The sequence below is a fragment of the Setaria italica genome, chromosome IV (genome assembly GCF_000263155.2).
Source record: "Setaria italica strain Yugu1 chromosome IV, Setaria_italica_v2.0, whole genome shotgun sequence".
Classification (NCBI taxonomy): Eukaryota; Viridiplantae; Streptophyta; class Magnoliopsida; order Poales; family Poaceae; genus Setaria; species Setaria italica.
The window spans coordinates 5,832,344-5,851,158 of NC_028453.1; the positions used below are offsets into that span (position 1 = coordinate 5,832,344).

Sequence of the window (18,815 nt, forward strand, 5' to 3'; positions counted from 1 at the left end):
AAAAAAAAGGGATCACACATAACTGCATGGGATCATTGGTAGAAGAACTGAAACACATGAAATTCTGTGTGGTTGACAAAGCCACTGCAACCCAGCATACACTACAATCCTGATGTCCAATCTTCCTTCTCGTTTTCAAGTTTAAATTTTACTGGAATCACAATATCACCAGGAAATAAATAACCCAGCGTCCTGGTCAACAGTTTCAGTTTCACTGTTGCGTAAGGAAATAGATATGTCAAGAACCACAAATTATATTTCTAAGCACAATAATGACAGTGACAAATTCTTGTGCGGTGGCCAATCAGTAGGGACAGAGTTCATATGGCATACTTTAGTATCAAAATTTGTAAGTCACTCGTCAAAGGCAAGCCTTCATAAGTGAATTAGATGCACATATTTTATTTCTTGCATAATGCCAATTATTTTTTGACTGTGACTAAAAACAAACATAATAGGGTGGTATTTAATTGCAGATTTTGATTTTCTAAATTTCGGAGGGCTTCGGATCATTGCAATTTCAGACAGGGCTTTTGATGTTTCAAATCTTCCTCTTTTGTGTGTTCAAAGAAGTGGTCATGTTGGCACCTATGATCAATAGTTCCTCTGTACTCAGGTCATTCTCGCTGATACAGTTGACATACAACACTGAGGAGGCTAAGACAACAACTAAATATGCAACTCGATTCAACTATCAAGGAACCAGTAGTTCTCAGAAAAGGTAATTAAAGAAAGGCAGCAACCCTTCCTCCAAAAATGAAAGAAAGAAAGGAAGCAACCAAATTAACAGCTGGAGCCAATCAGAAGAATATTAGTTCTCAGAAAGCTCAAGAATCTTTTCTTTCTGTTCCTGAAACATCTTTCACGCATGGAAGAATTTACATAGGTGTTGAAGGAAATGTTGTGCCAGTTCAGATTTATGATAAAACAGTAGTGCGTGTTCTTTTGTTTAGCAACTGCATGACACTGCAGAACATATCATGCAGCACAACAATCATTCAAGAAATTGTATATATTACTCTATGTTTTTAGATATGCTCTCTGTGTCAATACTATGATAGCATACTCTATCAATGGACCACACGGCAGAGCTTGCAGTTTGAAAGAGGAATAAATTATAAAAGTACAGGGTGTCACAAAGTACGGATGAGTAATTGTATGTTCAAACTTGGCAAAACTAATTAGTGAGCAGAGAGGAATTGCACGGGGTGTCATGAGTATGGATCGCAAAAAAAATCAATTGGTGTGTATTTTCATTGCTATTTTTAGTTCTGGCAACTAACCGTTAAGATTAGTTTTCAACTTGCTGAACTTTTTGATGGAGTGTAGAAGGTTGTATAGATAATCAAAAGGAAATAAACTATCAATATATTTTCCTTGACTAATGTTTGGACTGCTAAGAATTTAGACTTAAGGATTGGTAAATCGTATGCGTAGCAAAATTGTTCAACTTAGTACTTTTCATCCCAAGAGATAAAATCATCTTCCATAGTAAACCACCCACCTGGAACGATTTTCCTCTTACCTTCTTAAAGCACATGTTCTATGAATATAAAACACTCACTCACTCCCGAGGGCTCCGGAGGGGCGACTCGGGAGGCGATAGCACCCGCACCCAACCAGCCACCAACAGCGGCGCCAAAGTCAGCCCCCCGCATCACGCTCTCTCCCTCCCCTTCCCTCCCCCTCTCTCCCTCTCCACTCCCACTCCGCAAACCCTAGCATCACCGGTAGCTGGATCCACCAGCGGTCGCCGACCGCCGCGGGCGGATCCACCTCCCTTGAGCCCGGATCTACTCATCCCAGGCGTGGGGTCCCTTCCCCGATGGCCGCCACGTTCTCCCCCCCCCCCACCCTTTCCGCCACCCGGAGTACTGTGGGCCGCGGCCGGATCCACGTTCTCCTGCCCCGTGCCACCCCTTCCGCTACCGGAGGGCGGCCAGCGATGGTGGTCGCACCCCTCCCTGGCTGTCGGGTCCGCTAGGGGACGGGGTTCTGTGCGCCAGCGGCTGGCGCACCCCCCCCCCCCTCCTCCTTCTCTGGTGGCGCATTTCCGCCGGGCGGGGGGGTGGACAACTAGTTATGTGGCGGCATTCTTCAGCTCCTTGTTGCCCAACGGTCCCCATGCTCCTAGTGGCGGCGGTGATTTCTAGGGAAGGAACGGGGTTAGGTGAAAGCCTTGTGCCTGCTTGCGGGTCGATGACGGCGACGCCCCTGGGCGCCGCTTCCCTTCTTGACGGCGTCATTTATTCCCCTTTTCCCTCCTCTAAGGTGAGTTTCCGAGTGAAAACCTTGACCGTGTTGGTCGAATGACGACAGCGCCAGTGGCATCGTCCCCTTCCTTGAGGCATTGTTTTGGAAGCTTAGCGGGCTCTTGCTGCTGTCACTGTAGGGATCGTTGCTGAACGCTGCCCCCGGTCGTCTACGGCCGGTCAGGGTCCTCGTGGTGGTCGTCTTGGGAAGTGTCTTCTTCGCTTCGATTCGTCCACCTCGCCTAGGTTTCTTAGGTCGTCGTCGTCTGGTGGATGCTTTGCTGCCGCAGTTTCTCCGGGTGGATGCTTTGCCATCACGGTTGTGCTGGTTGGATGAATGCTTTGCTACCGTTGTTGTGTTCAGGCGGATGCTCTGCCACCATGACCTTTAGCACCCTTGACGAGGTTGTATCTTTTAGCAGGTTCAGGAGAGTGGCTGTGTCTAGATCAGTGGGTTTGAGTGTGCTTCCTCTTTGTTGTTTCACGTCGTGTGGTGGTTGTTTGCGTGTTTTTTCAGTATTTCTTTTTCTTTGATCCTTTGTGCTCCCGTGCTGATTAAGTTTTGCTTGGCTTCATCGAGACTATGTCTGTAAACTGCTTTCTTCTTCATCGAAGGGTGCTTAGGCACTCTAGAAAAAAAAACATGTTCAATAAGATTTTTTGAAACACGTGCGTGCCATACATGCACTTTATTAAGTATAATAAAATAACTTAACGAATCTGCAGAAACTCAAGCTAGATTTGACTAGAAAAAACTCATATATTGACTCTGAAGCTACAGACAGACCGAACAGGCTATGTTTGACGATCATCAGGCGACAGCAAACCTTTTCTTTTGCTGCTGGCGCCAATTTCAGCAAAAGCATCAAATTTTAAATTTTTAGTCTCGTCTTACAAAAATGCACAAAATGTCCCATAACACATGAACGCACAACAGAGGCTCAGGCTGCTCAGGTACCAGAACATAAGCAGCAGCAGCAACACTTGCAGGACTGCTGAATACGCTCCTATCCTACGCATGAGTTTGTAAGCACAAAGTCAGGTATAACGAGAGGAAAAGCAGATATTAAAAAAAAAGAGCTTAACAAAATTAGCAGATTATTTGTAAAATGAAATGCTCCTCCCTGATGCAGTATTGGTAATTTGGTATGGGGGAACAGATTAAAATCAACATGGCAAAAAGACTAGCATCAAGCATACATCGTGCACATAATGACATAACACATGAGTCTTGACGAGTAGATAGTTGTTAATATGGTTCAACAACAAAGCACTAATGCAATAACAGGTAGATATCAGATAACATTTAAGAGTACACACTACATAGTACTACATAATCCCAATACACTAACCAAGGTAAGCTACTTCGACACTTCGACTATATAGAATCAGCCGGAAAGAACCATGTTGGACGCCAGTGGCCACCATGATGCTGCGGCACTGTAGCGGTCTGTGACAACAACGGGGTGATCGTCCCATTTCTCAAGTTGTACACACCAGAGTCACGAAGAGGATCACAGCAGAATCTGGCCAAGGATAGTCACACATGAAATATATGCAATCTTCTTGAATTCCATTGTACTCTTCAGCAGCAAACAACTTAGAGCAATGCCTGCCAACGAAGAGTGCTTGGCCTCCCAACTTATCGACCCGCCTCCAATGACCAGGATTGGTGCTCAAGTCTGCCTCAAAAGCATCAAATGCAACAGTGCGATAATGTTCAAAGGAAAGACTTCTGGAAGAGGGACAGTCATTGTGAATGAACCATGTAACCTTCAACAGTCTACCACAAGATTCAACTAGATATTCCCTCAACATATACCCCTTCTCTCTGGACAAGGATTGGGGCAAGTCCCATAAATCATCCCTGGAATTGATTATGCATTCAGTGACTGAGATCTTCGGCTTACTGCCAATGTAACCAATCTCAAAGATAACGAGCTTGTCACCAAAAGCAACTCCGTATAGCTTCCCATTGAAGAAAGCAACATCAGACAGGCACCGAGATGGTTCCATGTGCCTCCCTCTGGACATGTCAGTAGCAACTGGCGGCTGGCAAATACAAACTGTACTGGAATTAGCACAGTCCAAGATCAGCACAACAAGGGATTCTGGTGAGGAGTCCAGGGCGAGGGAACCACCAGCTTATAGAAAAGTGGGTTAAATCTTTCGTTTGCATTCAACCAGTCACGGCGCCAAACAGTGGCTAGCTTAGGAAGGTCCAGCGTGGCCTTTGAGAAAGGATTTGTCAATGAGCACCCTCCATCATTTTGCATTAGGAAGAGCCAGTTGTCAATGGAACCACAGCAGCGTGCACCATCTGCTACAGCCATTCGGATAATTTCACCATCCGGGATGCTCAGGAAGTTCCTATCAAGGAGGGTGAGCCATGGGAGTGGAAGGGGCAGGGACTGCAGTCGAGCATTGGATCGCCACGGTTAACAGACTGCTCTCAGTCGAACACGATCAGCTAGAGAGGGAAGGCGCTTAAGGACAAGGCCTAGGAGCTCTGGAGTGAGATCCGACCAAGTCAAAGATTCTGCAGCTGTCATCATCAAGGTCTACAAGAGAAGTAATAGGTTTCAGAGTTTAATATAGTAAATAGTTGAGAGTAACAGGAAATAAGTTAGCAGTACAATCAAAATCTGAAGATGTCCAGCCTCAGACCAGAAAAAGTACACTGCTCTACAGCCTGGTGCTGCACTACTTATGCTTGATCATTGTAGTTTCTAATGTGATCACAGTAGTCCAGTCGACAGGAAACATTAAAGCCATTTATTTGATATAATAAGGTAACTGCAACTACACATAGGAATGTTTTAGAACTCAAGGTGCGATGCTAAAGTAGAAGCCATGATCTTTTCCTCCAATATCAACCAGAACTAACAAGGCAACAACAAGCAGGAGTACAATGAATTTCGAGGAAAATACCTTGACATTTGCAATGCCTTAATGTTCACAAGACAATGTTGCACGGTATTCCTTTTTTAGATGCAAAGGCCAGATGGCATTTTGTATTTTTATAGATACAGGAGCATCAGTTAAAGCAATATGTTAAGTCAAATACTGCTATTCAGGACAAGGCATGCCATTTCTTAAAGATGATGCTCCAAAATCAATGGGTATGCACTAGATCTAAGTACTAGAACTCAAAATCATAAAGTTTTTATCATATCTGCCTTACATATCCTCCACTACCAAGCTTAGAACTTTTAATTTTTATTTATTTTGCAATCAAAGTTTCAGCGCCCTCGCTCCAGGCGACCCCACCTCCGGCAGAAAAGCCCCCCTCCACATCGTGGGATGTAAGCTCCAAGCAGTGGTTCTGGTGCCCTGGGACGCCCGGATCCGGCGAGGAATTGCCCGAGACAGCTTGATTCGAGTTCGAGCTGCTCCTCACCTGAATCCGATGCTTATTATAAAACAAGATTCAGTTGGGACTTGGGATGTGCTAATGGTGGCTCGTGGGCGCACGGATCCGGGCACATTCGCCCAGCTTAGAACAATAAAAAAATTTTGACCCAAACGGTAGACCCTCCACAGATTACGGCGCTAAACATGAGAATATTGAGAAAGGAGCAGCGAGGCTGAGGCCGTGCCACTTACTCGTGATGGCCTGATGGCCAGTCGGAGAGGGGAGGAGGTGGAGCCGACTCCGCTGCCAGCTGCCGCGAGTCCGCGACGGGGGCGGAGTGCCCGCTGGAGCTCTCCGTGGTGGTTCGATGAATCGCAGTACAGTCACTGTGGCCTGATCTTTGGGTGGGATGGGGAGAAGGGGAAAGGTGCCCGGCATTAGGGTGCGTTTGGTTTGGAGACAAGATGGGATGGGACGGTGCCGTCTCTATTTTTTGGGATGGGATCATCCCGTCTGCTGTTTGGTTGAGAGGGATGAATTCATCCCAGTTTTTTGTTTGGTACGATGGATTGAAAACGAGGGACGGATGGCTCGGGTAACACCGTTAGCTGCATGTGTTTAGTGGGACCCACATGTCATATATGGGCCCACATGTCATCGTCTTTTCTTTTTTTTTTCTCCTAACCCGTATCTTCTCCAACGCTCCCTGCCGCCCCAAGCCGTGCCGCCCCCGCTGGAGCTCCCTACCGCCCCCGCCGGAGCTCCCTGCCGCCCAGGCCGTGGGCACCGGCCGCGGCACCGGGGGCGCTCGCCCCGCCGGCCGCTCGCCCCGCTCGCCCCAGGGGCCGCGGCGGAGCTCGCCCGTGCCGGCCGTGGCGGATCTCGCGCCCGCCGGCCGGGGCGGAGCTCGCCCGCGCCGGCCCCTCCGCCCACAGCTCGTCCGCCGGCCGGGGCGGAGCTCGCCCGCGCCGGCCCCTCCGCCGGCGGCTCGCCCGCCGCCGGGGCGGAGCTCGCCCGCGCCGGCCCCTCCGCCCGCAGCTCGTCCGCCGGCCGGGGCGGAGCTCGCCCGCGCCGGCCCCTCCGCCGGCGGCTCGCCCGCCGCCGGGGCGGAGCCCCACCGGTGCAGACGGCGCGTGACGGGGGCGAAGTGGGATGCCCCCGTCCGCTCGTTTTGGTGGGACGGGGGCATCCCGCATCTGGAGGGTATATTCCCTCGTAGGGATGTCCCCGTCCCACCTGTCCTCCAACCAAACGCGGGACGAAGTGGGATCGTCCCGTCCCGTCCCACTTCGTCCTCGCAACCAAACGCACCCTTAATGTCTCGCAGAATGCTCAGGTAACTTCGTACTTCTGCAGTGTACTATACAACAAAGAAAGAAAGAATACATGAGCATGGAGCTGTAGGATTCATCTTTTGATTTCTAGCTGGAAATTGGGAAACAGAAAATCCGGAGGAGATCAGCGGATTCAGGTTTTTCCACGCGTTGCTGCTCCCTTCCTACCGCTGAAGCACTGACGAGCTCGGTTTGTGTTGATGGGGATCAGGCTACAGGCCAACAGCAACATCACCATTCACCAATGCTGCTGCTGCATCAGGCATTTCACAATTTTGAGCAGTTTCGACATTTCTTTTTCACAGAAGCAGCAGCTCTGAACAGAGGAAAGAGCGACGCAAGCTAGGTTTCTCAGGTACCATACTTCAACAGCAGCAGCAACACCAGCAAAACTAAAGATACTGAAAGGTTCAGCACCCAGCGATTGAATCACGCGCCCCCTTGATCAAAGCTTACAGACCATAAACTACGACAGTTACTTTAACATTTGCAGGAATAGAGAGAGAGAGTCCATCATTAGCAAAATACCAGCCGGCTATGGTTGGCGATCATCAGGCGACAGCAAACCTTTAGCCTTGCTGCTTGCACCAATTTTAGCAATAGCATCAATTTTTTAATTTTTAGTCTCATCTTACTAAAATGATTAAAAAATCCCAGAACAACGAACGCGCAACAGAAGCTCAGGCTGCTCATATACCAGAACATAAACAGCAGCAGCAACACTTGCAGGACTGCTGAATAGCAGTATTGGTTGACGTTTGCTTCCACTGACTTATTTTTAGCACGTGTCACATCGAATGTTTAGATACTAACTAGGAGTATTAAACGTAGACTATTTAGAAAACCCATTACATAAGTGGAGGCTAAACGACGAGACGAATCTATTAAGCCTAATTAATCCATCATTAGCAAATGTTTACTGTAGCAACACATTGTCAAATCATGGACTAATTAGGCTTAATAGATTCGTCTCGCCGTTTAGCCTTCACCGTTTAGCCTCCACTTATGTAATGGGTTTTGTAAATAGTCTACGTTTGATACTCCTAATTAGTATCTAAACATTCGATGTGACGGATGCTAAAAATAAGTTAGTGGAAGCAAACGGGGGTACGGGGGAACAGGTTAAAATCAACATGGCAAAAAGAAAGACTATCATCAAGCATACGTCATGCACATAATGACATAAGACATTAGTCTTGTACTCCCTCCGTCCCAAATTATAGGTTGTTTTAGCTCTTCTAGATTCGTATATTTTGCTATGCACTTAGATATACACTATGTCTATATGCATAGCAAAGGCTACGCATCTAGAAATGCCAAAACGACCTGTAATTTAGAACGGAGGGAGTAGATAATTGTTAATATGGTTCAACAACAAAGCACTAATGCACTAACAAGTAGATATCAGATAACATTTAAGAGTACACACTGCATAGTACTACATAATCCCAATACACTAACCAAGGCAAGTTAGTTCGACACTTCGACTATATAGAATCAGCCGGAAAGAACCATGTTGGACGCCAGTGGCCACCATGATGCTGCGGCACTGTAGCGGTCTGTGACAACAACGGGGTGATCGTCCCATTTCTCAAGTTGTACACGCCAGAGTCACGAAGAGGATCCGCAGCAGAATCTGGCCAAGGATAGTCACACATGAAATATATGCAATCCTCTTGAATTCCATTGTACTCTTTAGCAGCAAAAGACTTCGAGCAATGTCTGCCAACGAATAGAGCTTGGCCGCCCAACTTATTGACCCGTCTCCAATGACCAGGATTGGTGCTCAAATCTGCCTCAAAAACATCAAATGCAACAGTGCGATCATGCTCAAAGGAAAGACTTCTGTGATCGGGATGGTCATTGTGAATAAACCGTTCAACCTTCAACAGTCCACCACAACATTCAACTAGGTATTCCCTCCACATGTATGCCTTCTCGTTGGATAAGGATTGGGGCAAGTCCCATAAATCATCATCCCTGGAGTTGATTATGCATTCAGTGGCTGAGATCTTCGGCTTACAGCCAAGGTCATAACCAATCTCAAAGATAACGAGCTTGTCACCAAAAGCAACTCCGTATAGCTTCCCATTGAAGAAAGCAACATCAAACAGGCACCGAGATGGTTCCATGTGCCTCCCTCTGGATATGTCAGTAGCAACTGGCGGCTGGCAAATACAAACTGTACTGGAATTAGCACTGTCCAAGATCAGCACAGCAACAAGGGATTCTGGTGAGGAGTCCAGGGGCGAGGGAACCACCAGCTTATAGAAAAGTGGGTTAAATCCTTCGTTTGCATTCAACCAATCACGGCGCCAAACAGTGGCTAGCTTAGGAAGGTCCAGCGTGGCCTTTGAGAAAGGATTTGTCAATGAGCACCCTCCATCATTTTGCATTAGGAAGAGCCAGTTGTCAATGGAACCACAGCAGCATGCACCATCTGCTACAGCCATTTGGATAATTTCACCATCCGGGATGCTCAGAAAGGTCCCATCAGGGAGGGTGAGCCACGGGAGTGGAGGGGGCAGCGACTGCAGTCGAGCGTTGGAGCGCCATGGCTGACAGACTGCTCTGAGTCGAACACGATCAGCTAGGGAGGGGAGGTGCTTAAGGACAAGACCTAGGAGCTCTGGAGGGAGATCCGACCAAGAGAGAGACTCTGCAGCTGCCATCATCCAATGATCCAAGTCTACAAGAGAAGATAAAAGGTTCAGAGTTCAAGGTAGTAAATGGACACGAGTAAAGTAACAATGCATATATGCCTCAAAAAAAAGTAACAATGCATATGCTTCTTATAAATGGTAGAACAAGGGCTAGCACAGCTGAACTGAACAAGTTAGTTGTACAATCAAAAATTGAAATGACAGGTTGGGACACCAGGAAACCATCAGACCAGAAATAAGTTTTATTTCTGTACATGCTAGTATTGTTCTACATGTGCATGATCCTTGCAGCTGATAATGGCAGCACCAGTAGGTAGCAAACACCAAATCCATATGTTCGACAAGTAAACTACAGCTGAATTTTCAGTTCTCATAAAAAAGAAAGAACTTGTAAATATCTTAGAACTAAAGGTGTTAAAGCAACACAGAAACCACATTCCTTTGTCTAACTAGAACCAATCACAACAACGGGAGTATAATGAACTGTGAGGAAAATGCCTTAAAATGTGCAATGCCTAATGTTGATGAGAGCAATAATTTTGCAGAGCCATTTTGTGTATGCAAAAACCGTATGCCGTTTATTTACAGCGTGTTTTGTTTGGCAGACCGGGTGATATCCGGTCCTAGGTCTGTGCATAGTCGTGGCGTTTGGTTAGAGTCAGTGCACCAACCGATCCGGCACCAGGCCATCCCTTCCGCTAGCATAAACCTGTGATCCACCCATCCGTTGAGAGACTACCAGATGACATTGTCCGAGAGCAAGAGCTATTTTTCTAAAAGAAAAGGAAGAAAAACTCGAAGCAGCGGCACTTCCCTCGGCAAGAACACAAGATGCAGCTGTGCTCTCGCCGTTGCCTCAGCCCTCCTGACACTACCTCCATCCATCCTCTCATCTTCTTGTCGTTTCTTTTGGCAATTTGTCTTCAATCCATGGACTGATCCATGGATGGCACTCAGCAGGATTTAGGAAGGCAGAGCTTCTTGTAGTAACCACCACTAGATCAAGTTTTCCCACTTGTTTTGACGCCTTCACCTAGTAAGGACTATGACATGGAGGAGTTCTTGATTTTTCTGTTCCCTCTATCATGTGATTTTTGCTTATTAGGGTTTTCTTTTCAGGCCCGTGATCTCCTTTTCTTTTCAGATTTGTCCTTAAGAGTTTATTTATGTTTGTTATTTGCTTATACAGATTAGTACAATGATGGATGAGTCTTCCTGAACATTGTACTGTGCTGTTTGTGATATGAACACCTAAAGAGTTTCTGCTCTCATTGCTCTTTTTGGTACAAATTATTTATGATTGATAGTTTTCGTCAGACGGATTTGTCATTTTAGAACAATTTTCAGTCATCCAAATGGTACAGAATGTGATGTGGTTTCAGGTCTGCGTGCATGTAATTCTCTCTTGTACGTTGACTGTTTTGCGTCAATTTCCACCTCATTACTCATTCCCTAAACCAAACAGTGTATTGATCCACTATTCGACAAACCAAACAACATATTGGTTCCCTCCATTGCACTAACCAAACGCAATCAAAGGACCATCCGATCCTACAAGGGGCCAGTCCATGCTGGATCAGCTGATTCCAGATGGGGTCACTCCCCAAACCAAAAACGCTGTTATATATACCCTCAAAGAATTTCATGAAAAACATGCTCAAGAATTGCCAATGAAGTTAGGCTCGCAAGTGAAGTTAGGCTCCTACATCAGATAGACTCCATCGCCGGACCAACGACTGAAAACCTAGCTCGGCCCATGAAGTTAGGCTCGCAAGTGAAGTGATTATGACACTAAAATACAGCACGGGGAGAAATGAGGGCCTGCAGCTTACTGGTGGGGGCGTAATAGCCGGCCGGCGACGGGGGAGGAGGCGGAGCCGAGTCCGCCGCCCCCGGCAGCAGAGGAGGACCGAGGACGGCAGGCGGTCCTGCTGGAACTCTACGGCGTGGTTCGATACTTCGATGGGCCCTACTGGGAGGGAGGGAGGGGAGAGCCGGTGGGGTGGTGGTGAATGGAATGGGGAGCCCTGCATTTATGGTCCTCTCCGCCTCAGCAGCTTGCGGCGCCTCTGAAGCTACGAACTGTAGAACAGGGGAGAAGGCGTACAAGCCAAAGGCGCGAACGAATAGCGAAAGCGTAGAAAGCTTAGGTGCAGCTGGTTGGTTTACGCCTTTACGGAGGAGTCCTGGGCCGTTACTGTTTGAGCATTTGTACCCGTCATCTCTCTATTGGTAAAATGCTCGATTAAATAGATTCCATAAAAAAGTACTCAAGCGATGTGCAAAAGTCCCAAACTAAAAAAAATAATCCCTCCATTTCAAATTATAGGTCGTTTTGACTTTTCTAAATTCATAATATTTGCTATGCATTTAGCGTATATCTAGGTGCATAACTAAAATTATGTATCTAAAAAAGTCAAAACGACCTATAAATTGGGACGGATGGAATAATATGTTTATGTATTCAAGAAGAAGAAAAGGATAAATGCTACTTCCTCCATTCCAAATTATAGGTCGTTTTGATTTTTCTATATTATGCATCTAGACATATGGTATAAACCTAACAAAGCTAAAACAACCTATAATTTAGGATAGAGGGAGTAGCGAATATTGATTTTATATTCTTCTCCCTTTTGCTTTACTTTATTAATATTTCCTTTCTGGCACCATTTGTGTTTCCTCTCTTCGTGTACAATGAGTTTGCAATTCAAACGTGGTGGCGTGATAAATAGATCGTTTCTCTCCCTTTAGCTCCATGAGCATTTATGTCTCGAATAAGGGTTGCACAAGAGAAGGAAAAAAAACAGTAATTCATATGTTTCTACAATTATTATATATGTAGATCCCTCTTTTTTTTTAAAAAAGGAAATAGATCAAGTATAATCACAGTTAGGCTAAAAAATTGGTAAGTGCTCAAATATTCATGTACTCATTTTATGTAATCCTAGAAACAATATTTCTAGTGAACATGCAGACAACAAGATGTCAAATTGATAGACTTCTGGTAAACCCACGAAGTAATTTTGGCATTTTAGTAGACACTTCCCAGAGATAAGGCTCAAGAGATGTCAGTTACAAACTGAATCTTGGCACTACTGAAAAAATGAAAACAGATTCCTTTACACATCAAGCTGGAGGTAACTCAGATGACAATGCAAAGGCCTGATTACTAATTGACAGGGTTGGAAAACTTGTAAAGGAAACCAAAAGGCGCTAATGTTTGAGATCAAAAGCTACATATCACACAAAATTTGAAGATAGAAATGGGGCCTCGAGAACAACACCAAACAAAAAGCTACTGCAATCACCAAAAATTATAGGTCACAATTTTAAAACCACAACTACAAATATTCTGAGCTAACATGAGAAACAGATGAAAAGAGCACTACTAAATACAGAGTTAGTTCGACAGCATTCATGTTAATTCAAATAGCAGTAGCTCCAATTTTACTGAGAGATATTATTGGTGAAATAACAATAGCATTCGACAAAAGCTTACTGATATGCAGATAAGCAGAGACCAGTCTACTAGACTATGTGCAACAATACCCAAACAGCAAGCAAACTATCCTGGGTGCATATCACATTGCTTGAGTTGGGAAGAGCCATGTCGGACGCCATGGGCCAACATGATGTGACGGCACTGCTGCAGTATCTGACAGCAAAGGAATGATCACTCCATTTTTCATGTTGTACACACCAGAGTCATGAAGAGGATCTGCAACACATTTCAACCCAGGGAACTCAGGCCGTGTTTAGTTGGGGAATTTGGGAGGTGCCAAATTACTGTTACAGCACTGTAGCACACTGTAGCGTTTCGTTTGTATTTGTGAATTATTGTCCAAATATTGACTAATTAGGCTCAAAAGATTCGTCTCGCAAAGTACAACAAAACTGTGCAATTAGTTTTTAATTTCATCTACATTTAGTACTCCATGCATGTACCGCAAGTTTGATGTGATGGGGAATCTTCTTTTTGCATAGTGTCAAAGTTGGGAGTTGGAAGTAACTAAACATGGCCTCATTCATGAAGTAGATGCAATTCTCTTGAACTCTACAGCATTCTCCAGCAGGAAAAGATTTGGAGGAACTGGAGCTGACAAAGAGCGCATGGCCACCCAAATCGTTGACACTTCTCCACCGACAAGGCTTGGTGCTCAAGTCTGCCTCAAAGACATCAAATGCACCAGTATGATCATAGTAAATACATGGCGCAGGGTGCAAGGGGCAAATCCATCGTCTCACCATCAACAATTTACCAGGACATTCTACAAGGTATGGAAAGACTATATACCTCTCATCACTGGACATGGGTTCAGGCATGCCCAACAAATCATCAGAGTCGTCAATGATGCATTTGAAAGATGAGATCTTCGGCTTATGTCCAAGGCCCTCAACAAGCTCAATGTTTATGAGCTTCCTGGAGCAATCAATTGCATACAACTGTCCACCAAAGAATGAAACCTCTAAGAAGGGATCTAACGGTTCCCTTCCTTGGATTGTATCTGTGACAAGTGGTGGCTGGAAAATGCAAAGACCCCACGACTCATGCATGATAGCAACGAGAGGAATCAATGACGACTCCAGGGGTGAGGGAACCGCTAACTTGCAGTAAACAGGATTGAACTTAGAGCAACCAGGCAACCGTATATGCCAACAAGTTGATAGGTCGAATCAAAGCTTGGAGAAGACCAGTAGACCACGGACCATGGCCGGGCGACAACGGCGGACCACCATGGATGGACCGATCGGATCTCACAGGGTCCATCGGTTTTCATTTGCGCAGTGGAAGATCGAGGTCAGAGGAGTCTCTTATGTGTGCTGCTTCCTGCCAATCCCATGAAGTTAAAATTCACCGAATGCTGCATGTTTTTTTAACAGCTAAAATCCAAACAAGCTATTTGCACTGTGACACTGAGGGCGCGGAGTTTGGTAGCTATAGCACTCCATTTGTGTTCCATCTCGGAAAGACGGACGCAGGCCGTACTCTGCCCGTACACATGCATGCTCATCTTTGCCTGAAAAGGGCAGCTTTGGACACCTGCATGCGTGTGCGTTTCACTTCTCCATTCTTCAAATGCACATATGAAAGATATCAGCGGAGGCGGGGATCACGCTCAACGATAATTCTCAGCCATTGACATATATAATTTCCACGAAAGTAGCCATATTCGACGTGCCACTTTCGTACATGCATGCGATTACGCTCGTGTTCGTACACGCCGTCAGAACGTGTCCACCATGCAGAATTCAGCATGACCCCAACTGGGTTTAAAGTAGATTATCTTACCAATAGCGTGCTACCATAACTAGGATGTAGATTAATTTGTTTTCAACGAGCATATTACTATGGTTAATAAGGAGTACTACTACTAGTAACATTGTTGCATTTAAGAAGAAAATGTGCATGAACTCAGCGGTACTACATTATCTAATCAGTTTTTCAATGTGAGTCTATAATGATTGTAGAATCGGGATTATCTCCGTGATTGTAGGTTCATAATGACGCCGCTCGTCAGATTGATTTTTTTGAAGAATGTTTGCGACGATATGATCACAAAGTAGAACCGGGAGATCGTGGCGGGCGTGGGCTTTAGTTTGCGGTGCTCAGGTGGATTGTCGATGCGGCCGATGCCAGCGGTTGGCCTGGGCGGACACACCAAGGCCTTGGCAGGTGCCGTGGCTTTTGGAGTTGCTCTGGCAGCTGAGAGCATGCGTGCAGTGGGCACGCGTATGTGAGTGCTGGCGTGGCGTGACGCATGCGTGGCAGCGGGCGGCGGCGTCGTTGTCCTCGATTGCCAGCGGCAGCCTTGTGCGAGGCGTGGGTAGTGCTGCTTGGCCCGGCCGGCCGGTGGCCATCAATTCCCGCACATGCACAGCAAAATTTGTCGTGCATTCACGGGATCAACTTTGGCCGTCACACTGCGCTTGCTATATGTCGGCCGCGCCTAGGGGTGAGGGGTCGCGTCGTGGCACCGCACGGCGACGAACACGGCGGGTCGCCACTGGAACCCTGGTGGCTGGAATCCAATTTTTTTTGTTACGAATACACGGTCGAGGTGATGATTGACCGTCCACCTCTACTTGGCACGCTTTTGATAGACTGGTCCAACATTTTGCGATCTCAATTTCCTTGCTTTGTGCTTTTCAAACACTGTTAGAATATCTTCTTTTTCTATAAGTGCTTGCTAAGTGGTGGGAAAAAAATTTGCATGACCACCATTTAACAATGTTGCATTGCTTTGCCCAAATTGGTACAGTGGATGCGAAAATTAGCCTGAATCTTCTTACTTTGTGCGTTTCACATGCTTCTGGAATATCTTCTTATTCTACTACTTCTTGCTGAAGTGGGAAAAAAATGCACGAGCATCACTCAACAATGTTGCATGGCTTGTTGCCCAAAAGGCCATGTTAAATTAGACTGGTATTTAGCCATCTGATCTTTCGTACGCAATGAACATCAGCATGATGAAATCAAAGATGTTGAGAAATCGGCGCTCAAACCATAACACTGACTCCCTAGAAGTGGCACCAAAGTGGTGTGACACCACTTCTTCTGTGGACCTTATACCCACACTACTCTGAGGAGACCTTCACACCGACACTAACACAGGAGACCAACTCTCTACAAGGAACTCAAATCTTTTATTCACCTGCTCACAACTTGATACAACACTCACTCTTACACTCTTTATGTGGCTACCGTACCATGACACCACTATACTACATGGCAACTTTGCTATCTCGCTCACATGCCACTCTATGTCATGGTATGGCTAGGAGAGAGGGGAGCACCTCTATTTATAGATGCTCATGATCATTATGGTGTTGTCATGTGGCAACTTCCACACTCTTCCGTACAAAATATCCTAACTCTATAACCCTCCTCATCCTTATATAGTTTCTTATATTTCTATCATACTAAAATATCTAGTTCTAGAGTATTTTACACTTCACCATGAAGTATGGCAACTATGACTCATGCATTCTCTCCAATTTTCTAGAACATTTTTACCTTACCATGATCTTATCCTTATGCATGACAAAGTTAGTCTCTTGAGATTTTCACAGTCTTCTAGAGTGCTCCAAGTATATATTGCATATTTCAATACAAGATGACGACCCACACTAGATGACTAACTCATGCAGAGTTTCGGTTGATTTTCTAGGATATTTTTTAACTGAACTCATGTTATAATCGATCCATGTCTACCACCAGGTGCTGGAACAAAAATCCTCCTCCTTTAGGCTAGCTCAATCCTCGAACCGTCAAACGAACACGGATCGGTTCATGGCGCACTAACAAAAAAATTTATAAAATTTATCGAAAAAGTACATTTTACTCCCCTCGTCTATTTACTTTATCCACTTAACCCACCAAAATTTAGGCTCACTTTACTTCCCGAACTATTTCATTTGGTGCAATGTACCCCTAATTAAATTTCTCTTCTTTTTTTACTATGATGTTCTATGTTAGAAAAATACATTAGCAATTTTTCATATTACTTTTCATACAGTTTAGTTTTGTATATCTAAGATCAGTTTCGTATTAAATATTCTTAACCTATGAAAATAACCATAAAAAAATGTTAGTATAATTTTTTAACATAAGACATCATGTTTTGTATCTGCTTACAAAATTTGAACTCAAAATTCAACTCATACACAGAGATAAAAAAAATCTAATTAAGGGTAGATTGGACCAAATGAAATAAGTCAAGCTTAAATCTTGTTAGGTGTTTAAGCAAATAAAGTGGATAGGTGAGGGGAAATTACGGGTGGTTGTCCAGTAGTACGTACAACGTTGTTTTGGCAGCTACCGCTCAGCCGTCTTTTTTATTTTGAACCCTTTTTGTGAAAGATTCTCACAAATACGTCCCTGGCGGAATCATTTCAAAATCTGGACCCTTAGCTTGGCGCCATCTACGCCAAGCTTACACATCTCGGCACCAGCCATCCTGATACCAATGTCCATGCGCAGCTGCTGACGCGGATGCCAACGTGGCGGGGGCTTTACGCCATCCATGATATGGCGCTTGGCGCTAAGCTTGGCGCCGTGGATCTTGGCGTCGAGCAATTTACCCCATGCCTCTTGGCGTTTCGAACGAAACAAGTATAATTATTCCGAGGAGTGTGCAAAATGGTTGCGGCAGGGGCGTATTTGCGAGAATCTTGGACAAAAGGGGTTAAAAAACAAAAAAAAGACGGACTGCTCAATCATGCAACCGCACATGCGCCGTTGTTTTCATCTCTCTGGTTGGTGGAGCCACCCGCTGTACAGACGCACAGTGACGTCCCTGGTGCGGAGTGAGTAGCATTGCTGTCCACTTGTTATTTGGGTTGTTTTGGATGCTGACGAGGGGACTTGCAAGTCAGTCAACGGCCTCCCGCTCCAGTGAGCTGAGCTTCTGCATCTAGCTCTCGGCCCTCTCCGTCGCCGTGCTCGCCGATCTGCTGCTATCACCACCGGAGATGGGCATCAAGGCGGTCGGATGCCATGGCCTGAGCTGAGCTTCTCTGCTGCCACTCGTGCATAGTGCCATGGCAACGGCAGGTTTGTCTCTGTCTGTTATCCTGTATTCACTGCTCGTTTATGCTGTGCAAAGTTGCTGGTTCTCTGCCCCTTCTGTTTTGCTTGCCCTTCTAATTTTGGGGACAAAGGGCCTGTTTGTTTCCACCCTCCTAAAGTTTTTAGCTCCTAAAATCTTTTAGGCAGTTTTTAGGCACCCTCCTAAAGTATGTTTGGTTCCACCTCCTAAAAGTGACTAAAGGCATTGAATGAAGTGGTAAAATGACCCTAATGCCCTCCCACTACCTCCCACCATGCCCCTGGCACCAAAACAAGCTTGCTCTTCCTATGTAAGCGATGGGAAGCACCAGCTCCTTGCTCTTCCTGTCTTCCCTCCAATTTGCTGCACGCCTACCTGATCCCAAACTCTAAGCACCAAATCCATTGGAGCCACCGAACTACTGCCAAATTGAATCCCCTGCAAATCCACCAGCATCGTCTTCTTTTTTTTTCCCTCTCGAGCACACACGCCAAAGCAGCAGCAGCAGCACACCAGCCCCATTCCCAAAATCTTTGATCTCTGTCCCTTCTTCAGCAGATGAGCTCAGCAGAGCAATGCCGCGTGCTGTTGCCGGCCAGGCGGGCCAAGCAAGGAAGACGGTAGCGCGAGGGCATGGCGCTGGCAGTGGCGGCTGGCCGTAT

General features: G+C 45.8%; 2 protein-coding genes and 1 pseudogene across 5 annotated transcripts in view; 1 reads left to right on the forward strand and 2 right to left on the reverse strand.

The window, feature by feature from the left end:
- Positions 1-3,419: 3,419 nt before the first annotated feature.
- LOC101756887 lies at positions 3,420-4,813 on the reverse strand (annotated as a pseudogene).
- Positions 4,814-8,324: 3,511 nt separating this feature from the next.
- Positions 8,325-11,661, reverse strand: LOC101757286. Its single transcript, XM_004964800.2, has 2 exons — positions 11,437-11,661; positions 8,325-9,630 (listed from the first exon to the last, which is right to left on the reverse strand). The coding sequence occupies exon 2, from the start codon at positions 9,614-9,616 to the stop codon at positions 8,429-8,431; it is 1,188 nt and encodes a 395-aa protein (XP_004964857.1). The 5' UTR covers positions 9,617-9,630; positions 11,437-11,661; the 3' UTR covers positions 8,325-8,428.
- A 6,299-nt stretch (positions 11,662-17,960) lies between these two features.
- Positions 17,961-18,815, forward strand: part of LOC101757687 — a 10,318-nt gene continuing 9,463 nt past the window's right edge. For all 4 annotated transcript variants that reach the window (XR_001163807.2, XR_002677214.1, XM_012845144.2 and 1 more), the window contains exon 1: positions 17,961-18,158. The gene's annotated coding sequence lies outside the window, so the exon portion shown is untranslated. The remainder of the gene's footprint in view (positions 18,159-18,815) is intronic.

Coding starts and splice junctions, on each gene's coding strand:
- LOC101757286 (XM_004964800.2), bottom strand. CDS start 9,616: ATGATGGCAGCTGCAGAGTCTCTCTCTTGGTCGGATCTCCCTCCAGAG.